Source organism: Hyperolius riggenbachi, chromosome 2 (assembly GCF_040937935.1).
Source record: "Hyperolius riggenbachi isolate aHypRig1 chromosome 2, aHypRig1.pri, whole genome shotgun sequence".
Taxonomy (NCBI): Eukaryota; Metazoa; Chordata; class Amphibia; order Anura; family Hyperoliidae; genus Hyperolius; species Hyperolius riggenbachi.
This window is the reverse complement of record NC_090647.1, coordinates 245,729,097-245,746,955: the sequence shown is the minus strand read 5'-3', so window position 1 is coordinate 245,746,955 and position 17,859 is coordinate 245,729,097. Positions and strand designations below refer to the sequence as shown.

Genomic DNA, 17,859 nt, shown 5'->3' with positions numbered 1-17,859 from the left:
TTTATTTTTGCTTCAGCCCGACTCTGCAGGCGAGTCACACAGGGAAATGCTGCCTATAGGGCCTTCCAGATCGCATGCCATTGCGGATGTGGACGGCACACTGCAGATTTCTGCAGCATGCATCCGATTCCCTAGCCGTGCATGGCACAGCTAAGCAATCTGGATGCGTGCATCCTGCAAGACACACGCCAGATGGTGGAAACCAGCCCTCGCAGTTTTAGAGTGGGTTGTACTGAGGGGCAGCTGAGATTAAACACATGGCAACAGCTAAAACTAAGAAGTACTTTAATGATGTGCAGTTCCTTATAATGTCAATTTCATTCAGGTACATCATAAAGCTATGGCAATGAAACATTTGTATGTAGCTGAATTTGCTCATGACATAAGGTCACATAGTTCAGAAGAGGTAAATGTAGTGGGAGGAGGTACTGAACATTGAGGGAACGGTTCTTCATAATTCAGAATACGAGATCACATTTAAGTTTGCTTGCTTGGAAAGATGAACACTTTTGGACAGCTTTGCAAACTCATTACGCTAATTTCCCACCAATGTGTCTATGTGTGATGAAGCATAGTGGCTGATGTTCCTCGCATACGTTCTTTCTATATAGATAATGTCTGCTGCAGCAGCGTAAGAAGCCATTAACCTTGAACGAGACCAGCATCTCGACACTCTTCTAGACATTGACAGACTCAGACCGCAGTGTGATTTTTCTGTATTGCTCATTTATATATTATCTTGCTAAAAGCATCACTTGTCTTTGTACAGTTTCATGTTTTCATTTCCTCTTATCACATTTATTGTTAGGAACTCTGTTTGCAGAATGTGCTGTCGCTATTTTCTAATTGATGTTCTTAATTGAAATGGAATATATTGCTTTTCACATTATCATAACGTCTTAGAAATGATTAGAGAATCATTGCAAATGCACGTGAGGGAGTCCACTTTTCTGTATGAGGAAAACATCCTGTTTGAGTTTTTCTCCCTTAAATTGAGCGCTGTAAGCCTCAAGAGAGGACAGCAATAATTGCTCACAGATATCTGTACATGGAAACTTTAGTAGGGTAGGGCTGTCATTGTAGTCCTGAATCAGCGTTTTGCTTTCAGTTGTGTGTCTTGCATGTTTACAGCATTTCATTTCCTTATAAATGTTATCATTTCTGTGTGAAATTGAGCGATTTATCTCAGTCCTAGATTGTATGCAAACTGCATCAGTCTTCCCTAATGTAATTTAAAGTACATCTGTCATAAGAGAAATAATGAAGTGTCCATGACCTTCTGAAAATTCTAAATACCTAGATACATTGATACTGTACTTTATTTTTGTTTCCTCTGTATGTAATACTTTTCATCACCTTGAACAGATAAGCACATCAGAAAAGTCAGAACACATATTTGTGTGCCTTGGACTATTTCACAACCAGATGATCCGCATTGCAACCATGAAAATCTTCTTTTTAGAATTGAAACTGCAATGATGGCTTTATATTTCAGAAACGGGATTGTATACAGGTATATTAACCTGTAGGAGCCCTTCACCGGTTTTTGCCCTATTTTAGTGTCAGCACAATTTTTATTTTTTGTTTATTATATTTCAGGGTACCTTTTAGATACAACTTCATAAGGATATTAGGAACTAGTGTACTTCAGTTTGGAAACACTTTATATCTGTAAATGATTGACTTTGGTTTGTGTTTACATTGACTTCAGTTTGAAATCAGTTGCTTAGTTTGTCTTCAGAGGTACAGATTACCCAGCAAGCTCTTGGTGAGCCAGAATATAAACTTGGACATAACTGATGTCAGACTGAATGCAAACTGAAAGCAAAACGGTGTCACAAGCCCTTGTACACTATGCCATCTCAGACTCAACACGTACTTGGACTTTATCGTCAATTTGGAGGCTATTAGGCCTCTTGCACACTACATGCGATTCTAATTTGTTTTATATGTCCAATTTTGGATTCTGAATAAAAATCTTAGCAGCATGCAGTACGTTTTTTTAATCTGAATCCAAAATCGGATCAGATAGAAAATTGGAATCGCATGTAGTGTGCAAGAGGCCTAAGGGCCTATTTCCATTATACATAGATTGGATGCAGAATGGATGCAGAAAAACTGACTCCAATGAATGCCTATGGGCCTGTTTCCACTAAACGCGATTTTTCTGATGCAGATTTTCCCATTGGCATTCAATGGAGTTAGTTTTTCTGCATCCATTCTGCATCCAATCTGCGTGTAGTGGAAATAGGCCCTTAGACTGTTTTGTCTCACCTTCAGTGGAATGCATTCAAATTCAGCCAAAAGTATCTCCAGAAAATCTCTATACAACACTGGCTTCAGTTCAGTAAGCATTACCACATTTGGTAAAGCAGAACACAGCTGATTTTACAGAATACTTTGTGAAATGTCAATTCACTAATGCTGTTACTGCATGGAAAACTAAAATTATCAACTAGTTAAGTAAACTTACTAACTTGTGAGGTAAATATTTCAATAAATGTTAATGCACAAACATAAGAGCATGCGGAATTTCCAAGTGAGATGTTCGGGATTTATCTCAGCCTGGAGATGTTGGTAACTAACAGACATCTGTATCACTCCCTCATCCATTTTCCCTGCACTGTGATAATCCATCAAATACTGAGCGAAATACCATATGATTCCCTAAAATACCAAAATAAATACTACATGAGGTAAACATCTTAGTGCTTTGTCATGCAGTTTTTTTGGGTAAATACTGAGCTTTTATATTGTGTGTAAAAATGTTTAAAAAAAAAACACGTCTTAGTGAATTGAAGCCTTTGTATGTTTGCTGTGCATACATTACAACCCATGTTCTGTCTGCACGCTACACTACACTACACTGCAGTACATACACTACACAGTACATACATAGACATAGGACTATGGCAGGGATTAGATTGTGAGCTCATATATATATATATATATATATATATATATATATATATATATATATATATATATATATATACATACATACATACATACATACATACATACATACATACATACATACATACATACATACATACATACATACATACATACATGCACATACATACATACATACATACATACATGCACATACATACATACATACATACATGCACATACATACATACAGTGGAGGAAATAATTATTTGACCCCCTCACTGATTTTGTAAGTTTGTCCACTGACAAAGAAATGAAAAGTCTCAGAACAGTATAATTTCAGCGGTAGGTTTATTTTAACAGTGGCAGATAGCACATCAAAAGGAAAATCGAAAAAATAACCTTAAATAAAAGATAGCAACTGATTTGCATTTCATTGAGTGAAATAAGTTTTTGAACCCCTACCAACCATTAAGAGTTCTGGCTCCCACAGAGTGGTTAGACACTTCTACTCAATTAGTCACCCTCATTAAGGACACCTGTCTTAACTAGTCACCTGTATAAAAGACACCTGTCCACAGAATCAATCAATCAAGCAGACTCCAAACTCTCCAACATGGGAAAGACCAAAGAGCTGTCCAAGGATGTCAGAGACAAAATTGTAGACCTGCACAAGGCTGGAATGGGCTACAAAACCATTAGCAAGAAGCTGGGAGAGAAGGTGACAACTGTTGGTGCGATTGTTCGAAAATGGAAGGACCACAAAATGACCATCAATCGACCTCGCTCTGGGGCGCCACGCAAGATCTCACCTCGTGGGGTATCAATGGTTCTGAGAAAGGTGAAAAAGCATCCTAGAACTACACGGGAGGAGTTAGTGAATGACCTCAATTAGCAGGGACCACAGTCACCAAGAAAACCATTGGAAACACATTACACCGCAATGGATTAAAATCCTGCAGGGCTCGCAAGGTCCCCCTGCTCAAGAAGGCACATGTGCAGGCTCGTCTGAAGTTTGCCAATGAACACCTGAATGATTCTGTAAGTAACTGGGAGAAGGTGCTGTGGTCTGATGAGACCAAAATAGAGCTCTTTGGCATTAACTCAACTCGCTGTGTTTGGAGGAAGAAAAACGCTGCCTATGACCCCCAAAACACTGTCCCCACCGTCAAGCATGGGGGTGGAAACATTTTGCTTTGGGGGTGTTTTTCTGCTAAGGGCACAGGACAACTTAATCACATTAACGGGAAAATGGACGGAGCCATGTATCGTGAAATCCTGAACGACAACCTCCTTCCCTCTGCCAGGAAACTGAGACTGGGTCGTGGATGGGTGTTTCAGCACGACAATGGCCAAAAACATACAGCAAAGGCAACAAAGGAGTGGCTCAAGAAGAAGCACATTAAGGTCATGGAGTGGCCTAGTCAGTCTCCGGACCTTAATCCAATAGAAAACCTATGGAGGGAGCTCAAGCTCAGAGTTGCACAGAGACAGCCTCGAAACCTTAGGGATTTAGAGATGATCTGCAAAGAGGAGTGGACCAACATTCCTCCTAAAATGTGTGCAAACATGGTCATCAATTACAAGAAACGTTTGACCTCTGTGCTTGCAAACAAGGGTTTTTCCACTAAGTATTAAGTCTTTTATTGTTAGAGGGTTCAAAAACTTATTTCACTCAATGAAATGCAAATCAGTTGCTATCTTTTATTTAAGGTTATTTTTTCGATTTTCCTTTTGATGTGCTATCTGCCCTTGTTAAAATAAACCTACCATTGAAATTATACTGTTCTGAGACTTTTCATTTCTTTGTCATTGGACAAACTTACAAAATCAGTGAGGGGTCAAATAATTATTTCCTCCACTGTACATACATGCACATATATACATACATACATACATACATACATGCACATACATACATGCACATACATACATGCACATACATACATGCACATACATACATGCACATACATACATGCACATACATACATACATGCACATACATACATGCACATACATACATACATGCACATACATACATACATGCACACATACATACATGCACACATACATACATACATGCACATACATACATACATGCACATACATACATACATGCACACATACATACATGCACACATACATACATACATGCACATACATACGCACATGCACATACATACGCACACACTCTCACACACACACACACTCTCACACACACACACACTCTCACACACACACACACTCTCACACACACACACACTCTCACACACACACACACACTCACACACACACACACGTGTGTATATATATATATGTGTGTGTGTGTGTATATATATATAATTACAGAGGCGGAAGAGTCTCAATCTTCTAACTGTAATATTAAATACTTAACGCAGGAAGAAGTAAAGGCAAGACTAAATAAATTAAAAATAGACAAGGCACCTGGCCCGGATGGCATGCATCCTCGGGTCCTAAGGGAATTAAGTTCAGTTATAGATAAACCCCTTTATCTTATCTTTTGTGACTCTCTTGCAACTGGCAGAGTCCCAGTGGATTGGCGTACAGCCCACGTTTTCCCATTATTTAAGAAGGGCAAAAAATCAGATCCAGGAAATTATAGACCTGTAAGCTTAACATCAGTTGTATGCAAACTATTTGAGGGGTTACTAAGAGATACTATACATGACTTCATAGTAGAAAATAATCTTATTTCTCAGCATCAACATGGGTTTACTAAAGACAGGTCCTGTTTGACTAACATGCTCAGCTTTTATGAGGTAGTGAATGCTAATATGGATATTGGGAATGCTGTAGATGTGATATACTTAGACTTTGCTAAGGCATTCGACACTGTTCCCCACAAAAGTCTGGTGCAAAAGATGAGGATGCAAGGACTGGGGAAGAGTCTGTGTGCTTGGATAGGGAACTGGCTAATGGACAGAAAACAAAGAGTTGTGGTCAATGGATCATACTCAAAATGGGAGACTGTTAGCAGTGGGGTCCCACAGGGGTCTGTACTGGGTCCAGTGCTCTTCAATTTATTTATTAATGACCTAGTGGATACAGTAGTGAGCAATGTTGCTATTTTTGCAGATGATACAAAATTGTGCAGAATCATCAACTCTGAGGAAGATAGTGTTATATTGCAACAGGATCTGGATAGGATGGCTATATGGGCACATACATGGCAGATGAAATTCAATGTTGACAAATGTAAAGTCATGCATTTTGGTCGTACCAATGGTCTAACACCATACAAAATAAATGGGATACAGTTGGGGACATCAAACTTGGAGAAGGACTTAGGAGTACTCATCGACAACAAGTTAAATAATCGTACTCAATGCCAAGCCGCTGCAGCTAAAGCTAACAAAATTTTGGGATGCATTAAAAGGGAAATAAAAACTCGAGATGCTAGCATAATATTGCCCCTGTTTAACTCTCTAGTAAGGCCACATCTGGAATATGGAATTCAGTTCTGGGCACCACATTACAAAAAAGATATTGCAGTTTTAGAGCAGGTGCAGAGACGAGCAACAAAATTGATACGTGGGATGGAAGGTCTCACTTACCAAGAAAGGTTAGATAAACTGGGTTTATTTAGTCTAGAGAAAAGACGCCTTAGAGGAGATCTAATTAACATGTATAAATACATCAGAGGGCAATATAATAGCTTGGCGGATGAGCTTTTTGTCCCTAGGCCTTCTCAAAGGACTAGAGGACATGATCTGCGCATGGAGGAAAAACGTTTTAGCCATTTATTTAGGAAAGGGTTCTTTACAGTAAGAGTGATTAAGATGTGGAATGCATTGCCACAGGAAGTCGTTATGGCAAACTCTATACCTGCATTTAAAGGGGGCTTAGATGCTTTCCTTGCGTTGAATGACATCCATGGCTACAATTACTAGGTAATGCCAATGATGTTAATCCAGGGATTTTATCTGATTGCCATCTGGAGTCGGGAAGGAATTTTTACCTCGTAAGGGTTTTTTCGCCTTCCTCTGGATCAACAGGGATATGTGAGGGAGCAGGCTGGAGTTGTACTTTGTACTGGTTGAACTCGATGGACGTATGTCTTTTTTCAACCAAAGTAACTATGTAACTATATATATATATATATATATATATATATATATATATATATATATATATATATATATATACGGGGAGGGGGATTACAGCTGCCCACAACTCCCCCTCAGACCAAGGCTGATGCAGTGTCTGGGGATAGGCACAAGTTGAGACACCAGAATATCTGCAGGCATCCTGCAGCTCACAGCTCTGCCTCCTTTCTTTCTCTGCTACAGTTGACTTCGGATGTAGCAGCAGCGTATGTACAGAGCATGGAGCAGCAGCGTGTGTACAGAGCATGGAGCAGCTATGGGGAACTTAAACAGTCAGGTATGAGCACAGCCATGTGCCCTGCTGTGTGAATGCTTCACTTTCCCCTTCATTAACAATGTCCGCTGTCCTCATTAGTATCTGTATCCAAAGTGCTCCTGATCGATCCCGTTGTCAGTCGGTCAGCCGGACAGGAAATTGCGTTATGTTTACCCAGCATAATGTCCTACCATATACTGTAATTATACTGTATTGTGCATGGCTGAGGGAGACCTTTCAGGAATTCCCCCCCCCCCCCCCCTCTAAAATCCTGGATTTGCCCCTGGACTTATTTATTGTGTTAAAGGAAGACTGGAAAGGTGATATGACGACAGCAAACTTTTTGTTTGACAGTCTCATGCTTTAATACCTGATAAGTCTGTGACCCAAAACAAGTATGCAGACTTGGTGCTGGTCTGACTCCCATTGTTTGCCTGCTTATTCTAGGTGTGTTGCTCAGGGACTGTTGGAGGCTTCTAAAGCTTTAAAACGATGTCCAGTCTACTGGAGCCAGGCTGTCATATTAAACTAACTGCTTCCCTTTCCGCCACCTATCCTATAAATGTGCCCTTTCACAAAAAAGCCTTCCTTAGCTACCTAAGGGGTTCTTAGCCTTTCAGGTTCCCTAACCCCATCTTGCGAGCAGACTGTATTCTCCTGGCAATGGCACTGGAATTTTGACACCTTGAAGCACCCTCATCTCACACTGTAGTCACTTAGAGCACCTACAATGAAAAAAAAAACTAGATTGAGGTGGTCCTCAGTTTAACAGTAAAAATTCTCACTGCAATTGCACTCACTGCATATCTTTCCAGCTAATAATGGACTCCACTATTTCCCTCTTTTAGAAAATCAGGCTAGAATGAGCAGGCCAGAAAGAACACAAAATCATGTGCTCCTATAGTGATGCAACGATTCTTTCATTGGCTTGTATTCCTGTAACCTTGAGGTCTCCATAATGCGCCTGGTTGCTATGCTCAATTATTTTTGTGAAAAATCTGTTCTTCGGAAACCGTGGCTTTCTTTAATGATGTCATTAGTAGTGCCTTTCCTTTATGATATAATTGTTAGTGACTGTGAAAAGAGGTGACTTGAGAGACACTGGAGCATGTGTAAGAGCTGTATAATCACCTCACCTGGCGATAGTAAAAGATTCATGCCCACTTCCGCCCTGGCTGTTAAAGTGAACACAGCAGTGCTTGTTAATCTTTGTACTTGTTTTGCGTCATTGATTTAACAACTGGTATCTATATTTTATTACTGTGATCATTATTTTCAGGTTGTCCCTGGCATTCCAGTTTTATGATCTCAAATCAACATTAATTTTTTCTTCCGTTTTTATGATATTGGTCTGCATGAAAGCCAAAGAGCCATAGAAACGACTGGTGCACTGTATTCTTCTTTGGAAGAATTAACTTTACAATACAGCTTTCTATGTATCTGAAGCACGGGCTATTAATCCAGAGTTTTTATCCTGGTCACCACACAGTCATTAGACTCGGTGATATAGCCAGGAATTAATAAAGCTGCTGTTTGAATGGGAAGGGTTGCATCGGTTGCTAGGCAGCAGTAGCTAAACGCAGCTACAACTGAGATGCCAGCTGCCATGTGCACTTTGTGTTAAGATGTGCATTCTTTTATTTGCTGTGTAGTTTCTTTGCCAAATATAATGGAATATTTTAAAAGCAAGTTTTTTTTGTCTCTTATTGTATGGTGTTATAATACAGTGTTTAATTGGCAATGCACCCAGCGCTAGCTGAAAAGATGCTAAAAGGAAAGTGCCTACTGCTGGCTTTTTTATGTGCACACACAGCATCTTTCTGCTATATCCAACACGAGTAAATTTGGTTGTGATTTAAAGGACAACTGTATTGGGAGGTATATGGAGGCAGCCATATTTATTTCCTTTTAAACAATACCAGTTGATTGGCCGCCCTGCTGGTCCGTTTGGCTGCAATAGTGTCTGAATCACACCAGAATCAAGCATGTGGCTAGTCTTGTCAGTTCTGACAATAATGTCAGAAACGCCTGATCTGCATATGCTTGTTCAATGTCTATGGCTAAAAGTATTAGAGGTAATAGATGAGCAGGAAAGCCAAGCAGCTACTGGAGAGATACGTAGAGGGCGCACTTCTGTTACGTCAGACTGGCTCTGACTGACGGAAGTGCGACGACCCGGTATCGGCGCTGCAGAAGACTGAGGACAGTGGCGTGGGAGCGATCGGAGCGTATGGGGCTGGAGGAAGCCCCAGGTATGTATATCTTTCTATTTGCTTGAACCGTGGTACACTTTTAAGGAGATTCAGAGCTTACTTGGCCATTTTACATAGAAAATGAAACTGGAGCTTACCAGCAAAAAGTATGTAGGGTTTTCCATAAGGTTAAAATAACAGTATTTCTTAGAGATGATCTAAAATATGTGAAAATGAACAATATAACCATTTCTGAGGAAAAAAAAGTCCCTCTAGAAGTATGCAGAACAAGCGAATAGCACCTGTGTACGTATGAATACCTAGTGTGGCCCTCCCCTTTACATTGTAAGCCTTTGGCAGCCTCTCCCTCCCCGGTGTATCCTTGGTCTTGCAACCTCACCAATGACGACTATGGGTGCACGCGGCCAGAACAAAGTTACCGGACCAGCACTGGAGGATCTTGGCGGCCTGGGTGTACAGTGAGGGAGCCGACAGTCTTGAGGGGGGCTGGAGAAAGCCCCAGGTAATTATAAATGCTTTTAGGCTTTGCGTCTCAGGTTTCCATTTAAGTATGTGCAGCTGTAAGGGGTGAAGCTGTACCTTAGCTACTACCGGTAGCATCATTTATGAATAATGAAATTGTTCTGATTTCCTTGTGCTATCAAACAGAATTTGTGTTTTTTAAGATTGGCCCAGGTAAAGAGGGAAGGCAGTCGGAACTTCCTGTTTTTGAACGTTATTATAATGAAGTATGCTGCTATGGCCTGTAACTTCTTGATTTGCTTAACCGCTATGTTCCTCTTTTTTGTGCGGTGTTAATATTTACTGGTGGAAGTATGCTGTATTCCTTGCCAGTTCCCCTTTTACATCAACATTGAATTGTCTTTGAGATTTGCTATGCAAAGCAAGTGCAACGTAGCATTGTAATCTGTGTGCCATGCTCCTGATCATTATCTTACCTGAGCACCATTTGTGATCCTGCCTGCTGTTCAGATTTCATTTTAAATTGCCCATTGTTTGTAATGCCTGTTCTGCCCCCCCCCTCCCCTCCCCCTTTGATCAAGGTCAACTACTGATATTAATTCCAAATGGTATTAACAAACCTAGCCAAATGAATGCTACCTTTCCATGCAGACCTCACACTAGATTTTGATAAATCAATTATGTATAGAAAATACATAACCAAAATGACAGAGCTGTTGGACGGTCCATAATGCTCTGCAACAGTAACCTTTATTCCTTATTGTGTAAACTAAGGTCACTGTTTACAAGTCTCAAAATGCAAATTAAACACAAGTACTGACTTCAAAAGTTGCTTCATTCCTCATAACTCACGGCTCTTCTTAACTATGTACCAAGTTGTTTTTTGCCTTTAGGAAGAAAATTATACATTTGTCATAAATGCACGTGTGTAGGCAATGCTTGTACTTATAGAGGATCTTTAGGGACGTATGGAAGAATGCAGTACATTAATCTAGATGCCCACTTTTAGGGTAATTTTCCTGGTTATAGCATCAGAAAAACTTCCTATATCTTCCTATATGTATATGTTGCTGTATATTAAATGCAGCTCTGCCCTCCCAGTGATGTTTAGTCTAGGTTGATTAGCTAGGTGGAATCTCCCCGGAGCATTCTGGGAGACCAAGTATATTTTGTACTAGTTTCAGAACTCTAAGTGAACAAAAATTCCGCAGAGATCACCTGACAGAACTAAAGATGTCGCCACCTGTGATACTGACTGAATAATTTATAAATGAATATTGTAAAAAAATAATAATAATAATCATTTGGAATTTTCTCTACAGTTCCTCAAACAGAAATGCCACAATTATTATTATTTTTCTTGTATCAGTCAGCCAGTTTGTTGTGTAACAATTTCCTAATATTGTAGATTGATTTGTATTTACTTGCTGTGTTTTTTCTTTATTTAATTTGGGTTTTCAGTTATAAGGTACCGTAATTGAGATGTAATGCACATATGGTTTTTAAACTGCTCTGGGTGCCTGTCAGAAGAAAAAGTAAATAACTGAACTCACCTTTACTGAAACAATCTTCCTCAGCCCAACAGCTGCCTTTTTCTGCATTATTAAATGACTCCCTTTTTTCAGAATACTAGAGGGGGGAGATGGACACATTGTGTTGTAGTGAATACAGATCCATTCAGGCCGTTTTTTCTCTTCACCCTTATTGCTGGAAGATTGGGAACCTTTTTTATAATGAAATATGGTAATACCTATAAGCCTCTTTTTGCTGCCTCCCCCTTGAGGAAGCCGGAACCCGGAAAAACTGTTGGGGGAGCCGCATGCTGCCTGCATAGGACGTCACACCATCCCGACCCCTGCTCCATTCCAGTTAGCAGGTCCATAAAAGGGCTTTACAACCTTAGCCACGCAAGCCGCCTGGTCTTGTTGACCATGGCCACCACTGCTTGGACCTGCTATTGCACTTCAGCACCCGTCTGTCATCGAATGACACACTACGATTGGCCTCCTACCTGGGATTTCCAACAAAGTATACTGCACAGTGAACTTCTTCATGATACTGGATGTGGTGACTCTGGTCTTTAGCCACATGTGCTGTGACTTGAGCTTCTTTGCAGACTCTTTTCCTAATGTGTTTGTCAGCTGCTTCTACTGCCTATCGCTTTGCTATATCTTGATTGTCTGCGGAATTGCATATCATATCATTAGATACTTCTGGAACCCTCATCCTATGATCTGTTAAGTGGATTCATGGGTGGTGTTGTGCCTGGTTGTGGATGCCGGAGTGTTGTGATGGGGTGGCCATCCAATATATTTTTGATATTGTTTGCATAAGAATTTAGTTGATTGCAATTATTAAAGTAGATTTTTTTCTACTGGTACATATGCCCTGCTATATAGTATTTTCACTGCCACATACTTGATTACTTTTTTTTTTCTTACTGACACCCAAGGCAGTTATCCTTTAAAGCACACCTTAATTGGATGCAAACTTGAGGATTTTACCTTACCTGGGGCTTCTTCCAGCCCTCCATAGTCCAACATGTCCAACAGCCTACTCTGGGTCCTCTTCGTTCTCCCACTGTCAGCTCTGAAATTCCTGCGGTCTGGAGCTTCATTGCACAGGTTCCAGTTTCCACATAGGACTCGACCCTCCGACGTGTAATATACAAAAAAGTATTTATTCATCCATAGCGGTGATACAGCACACAGAAAAGCACAACGTTTCGGGCAGAGGCCCTTTCTCAAGTGCTCAAGTGAATCTGGCAAAACCAAATGAATATATAAAATCAGACTTACACACCACACCCAATTAATTGGGGGGCAGGTACATGCTTAGAAGATACATTAACCCTTTCAGGGCTAGAGAGCAACTCAAAAATTCATAGGTAGCATCTGAGACTGAAGTCTTCATTCAAGCTATATGGTGACTGAGTCCCCAGTTTCTCCATCCACCAGGCCTCACGTCTCAGTAAGGTGGTTCTACGATCACCACCTTCCTGGAATTGCACAACCTCTAAAATCAGCCACCTTAACTGACTAACATTATGCCCTTGTTCTCTAAAATGTCTTGCTAAAGGGGGAGAACAAGGTCATAATGTTAGTCAGTTAAGGTGGCTTGAATGTTAGTCACAATATGGCTTGAATGAAGACTTCAGTCTCAGATGCTACCTATGAATTTTTGAGTTGCTCTCTAGCCCTGAAAGGGTTAATGTATCTTCTAAGCATGTGCCCGCCCCCCAATTAATTGGGTGTGGTGTGTAAGTCTGATTTTATATATTCATTTGGTTTTGCCAGATTCACTTGAGCACTTGAGAAAGGGCCTCTGCCCGAAACGTTGTGCTTTTCTGTGTGCTGTATCACCGCTATGGATCAATAAATACTTTTTTGTATATTACACGTCGGGGGGTCGAGTCCTATGTGGACTTTTGGATGTCTTTTGGGAGGTTTGATGGGCCTCTTGCCACACTGAACTCCCCGTGTGTGACTTACACAGTCTCGGTGGCCGGCAGGATCTATACCACATTGCTTCATTGCACAGGCCAGTCCATGGATGCTCCACGACTGCGCTTCCGACGCCAGGAGAGTTCTGCACATGCGCGGTTCATTTTTTGAGAACTGCACAGACGAGAAAACGCTTACGCAGTCAATGCAACTGCAGCTCCAATTGCAGGAATTTTGGAGGTGAAAGCGGGAGAATGGAGTGGAATCTGAGGACACCTGATGGACTACGCGGGGATGGAAGAAGCCCCAGGTAAGTTAAAATCCCCAGTTTTACATCTGGTTCAGGTGTGCTTTAAAGGAATTTAGTAAGGAACATCAGGTTCAAAATGTTCTAACAAAGCAAATCCCATTGTTAGATGTCTAATACATTTTAGTCTTGGCAGTATCAGATACACTTTAGGCACCACTCTATTGGAAGTAAGTAAAGTTTTAGAACAGGTACAAAGATGTGCAAATATATTAATCCAAAAGGGGAGTTTTCACTTACCAAGAAAGGTTAGACAAACTGGACGTATTTCGCTTGGAAGCATGAAGGAAAGGAGATTGTACTACCCCGTAGAAAGGGATCCTTCACAATAAGAGTGATTAAAATGTGGAATATGTTACCACAGGAAGTAGTTACAGTATAACAAACGTTAGAACTTGCATTCATAAAGGGCTAGGATGCTTTTCTAATTTTAAAAGGAAGCCATCACTATAAGTGCTAGATGTAGGAAGATGACATCACCCCTAGGCTCCCAAGCAACATTGTCACAAGGTCCCCTGCACTCAAAAAGTCACTTTGTATTGCAAATACAGCTCTTGGTCACATCACATATATCAGGAGCTGCAGGATGGCAGCATAGAGTCTGACGCAACACTCAACAGGTAAATATTACGCTGCTTAAAAGGTGGTTGGCAGGAGGAGCAGATCCCTTTCATTATGCCAGTACTTTGATCCAGTTAGGAAGATGATTTGTGAAGTTGAATTTGATAGAGGCTTTTTCTCAGCCTAGATAACTGCAAGTCAAAACAAGTACATGAAATATGTAGCTTGTACCTGTTGAAGTCCTCCCGCCAGAAGTAATTCAAACTATAGATAATCATAGACTTTAAAATAGCTTTAGTACTTGGTGTAAGAAGTGGCTACTGCCTTTGTGTAACATGTATAAAAATAAAATTCACATACAGTAGTCTGTTTACGCAACAGAAGTTCTAATAGTGGCTGAATAAATATTTGAAAACTGACCACAAAATCCTGATTATGTTAACCACACCCTCATCCTGCAAAACTGGTGGGGCAATGTTTATAGCGCATGTGGGTTGCTGGGAGATTGTATCATAGGCAGGCAGTGAGAGTAGTCTTTTTCAAGAGCCCAGTGATTAGTCTTTGCTGTGCTTTTCAGACAGTCTTTCAAAGAGGAGAGGGTGGATATTTGACATGAAGAAGAAAACTGATTTGCATGATAAGTGAAAGAGGTCATGTATGTCAAACTAGGACATCGGTCCCTAAACAGGAAAAGGAGCCTTCACCTGAAGCATAGATCACTCCACATCACCTGTCATTATAGACTAGTTCTGTGTGTGAGTGACCACTCGCTGCCGGTCTTCCTCCAGTCCATACGTACAAGATCCTGGGTTAGGCTGTTTAGTTCCACAGTGGGTAGGGGGCACTAGTGCTATTATTCAGGGAAAGAATTCTTAATGTCTCAGCCTAGCAATGTCACTGCTAGAACAGAAAAGGTGTTCAGTAAAAGATTCCTTGCTTTTCTTTTGTTAAGTAAATAACTTCTTGCACTGCTCTTTATTTTGTACTTTATTGTGGAGTACCCCTTTAACAATGCATGTAACTACTGCAGATTAATGGTCATATTAAATATTAAGTGGTGAATACAGAAAATCCATGCAGAACATTTATTGATAATTTAGAGGAAACACAAGCTGAAGATAAAAGGAACTGGATGTTATTTAAAATGTCTACAATGTCAGGAAGTGGCATGCATTCGTCATCCACATTGATACAAATGTTGGTTTTGGTTTGTGTTTTATTTTAAATAATTGAGAGCTTATTTTCAAGCGTGGATTTGTATTACTGTAATTGTTTTTCCTCACCCAACGTCATCAGTGTGCACTACAATTTCTTCTGTATAGAAAAGCGCAAAGGGCTCTTCCCCCCCCCCCCCCCTCGTGTTATTCTATGAAGTGTTTGCACATGAGCACATAAAGCTTTTTCTATGCGTGTGCCTGCAAACTGCAACATTTGAACATCTGTGATGGGTTAGTAGAGGCAACTGAAGGAGAAACAGACATTAAAAAGACTCTGTAATAAAAAAAAGAAAACCCTCTGGGGGATACCTACCTTGGGGAGGGGGAAAACCTCAGGGTCCCAATGAGGCTTCCCCGACCTTTGTAGATAACAGGAACCCAGCGTTGGCTCCCCCAAGGAGCAAGGATTTATTTACCTTGCCGGGATCCAGTGCAGGCTCAGCAGAGGCTCTTTGTTTAGGCTAGGCAGAAATAGCCGAACGATCCCATCCGCTCTACTGCGCAGGTGCAAAAGGACTGGCGCCTGCGCAGTAGAGCGGATCGATTGGGTTCAGCTATTTCCGCCTTAACCCGAATGAAGAGCGGCTAGTACGCCTGAACAGGATCATGGTCGGTAAATATTTACCTCGCCACACTTCGGGGGACCCTGGCACTTGAATGGAGGGATGGACTACGAATATTACTTCTCCAAGGTACTGATACCTTTTCAGCCTGAGTCCAACTACTATTACTATATGGTATAGTCCTCGATACTACAGGCACCTCCAAATTTCACCAAGTTACGTTAGGGAAAGGGTACGGTCAGGTATACTGCTGGATTCAGGGTAAGCAGGCAAAGGACAAATTCAAGGATCTTGGGCTTCAAAACTTTACTCTGACACTTTTTTATTGGTGACCATGTGACCACTGTTTTTTTCATTAACTGACAACTTCCCCAAAATGAGTTACTTGGGAGGTCTTTTGCTCAACTCCACTAGAGAGCGAGAGAGAGATTCATATCTTAAGACATATGAATGTGTTTGCTTTAGTTTAGTAAACCATGAAGGAATGCTTGCAAAAGCTTCTTACACAACTATAGAGCTCCTAATAAATGTGTCAGGAGGTTACCCTTTCTAGGGGGTACTTGACAAACAGTTATTCATAAAGGGATTTAGGCAGTAATAATGTTGAGAAACACTACTTGATTTGAGGGATCAGTATTTACGTACGTAAAAGTAATATACAACAAATGGATAACAGTTGGACAATGTGAAAACTGTAAACTTAAGTTTAATAAGTAGAATGATGTGCTGTACATAAAGGTACGCGTTAACGTATGCTTACACTTGTTTTTTGTTCTTTTTCTTCTTTGCAGGAGAAACCTTACAAAGCTGTCTTTAATATTTAGCCATATGTTGGCAGAAATTAAGGCAATCTTTCCCAATGGACAGTTTCAAGGGGATACCTTCCGTATAACAAAAGCAGATGCTGCAGAGTTCTGGAGGAAGTTCTTCGGAGAAAAGTAAGTGCTTCAAATGGTCATATAAAAAAAAAAAAAGATATATTGTGTATCTCTGCAGATATGTGCAAAAACCATTATCTGCCAAACTGAAACTACGGTAAGTAAAAAAGAGAATAAGAATCCATTACTGTCAAAGTACCATTTGCGTAGTAGGCTTACGTCAGTATGTGTTACACAGCCATTGTTGTGGTTATTAAAGCATTTTGTGGCTTGGTTTTATATTGTTCTTTTTTTCGCACCTGCTAGTAGAGTGATTAGCTTTTTTTCATTTTTTTTGTGTGCGATTGGTAAAAGTTACCTCTGTCCTTTTGACTTCCGAGAATCTGTCATGACTTTGAGGTGACAATTTTCTCAGTGAAAAGTATTGTCATTGTTTTTGAAACCTGTAATTTAAACATACAGTATATTGGAATTTTTTTTTTATATAAATTCCATTATGTTGTATTATTTGCATAGTAACTATACACATCCTACTTGCACCACATTATTATTATTCATATTTTAAATCATCAAATCTTTCCTTGAAAAAAAAAAACTCTTCACTTAATCCATCCGTTAAATAAATGTAACATCATTTATCTCTATTTGCTGATGGGAAATGAAGAAAAAGATAAAATTGCACCAACTGATCCAATTTGATCTGCATTTATTGTAACCCACACACCAGTAGCATACAGCTGTTAAAGCCACAAGAGGTTTGGGACTCCATATGTATTGCACACTGATTTCAGGGAGCCATGGAGAGGGGTACAAGGCATGGGTGCGAGGGCGCTAGTAGCCGTTCATTGACGGACGCTTCGCATTTGTCACGCTTGTTCGCATACTTCGGTCCGTGCATGCGCAGTTTACACAGAGCCGTGGCTGTAATGCTTGTGCT

General features: G+C 40.4%; 1 protein-coding gene across 3 annotated transcripts in view; it reads left to right on the top strand.

Moving 5' to 3' along the window:
• CBLB (Cbl proto-oncogene B) overlaps positions 1-17,859 on the top strand; it is a 234,863-nt gene that overhangs the window by 84,537 nt on the left and 132,467 nt on the right. For all 3 annotated transcript variants that reach the window (XM_068268455.1, XM_068268456.1, XM_068268454.1), the window contains exon 3: positions 16,836-16,982. In XM_068268455.1, coding sequence (XP_068124556.1) covers positions 16,836-16,982 — 147 coding nt within the window. The remainder of the gene's footprint in view (positions 1-16,835; positions 16,983-17,859) is intronic.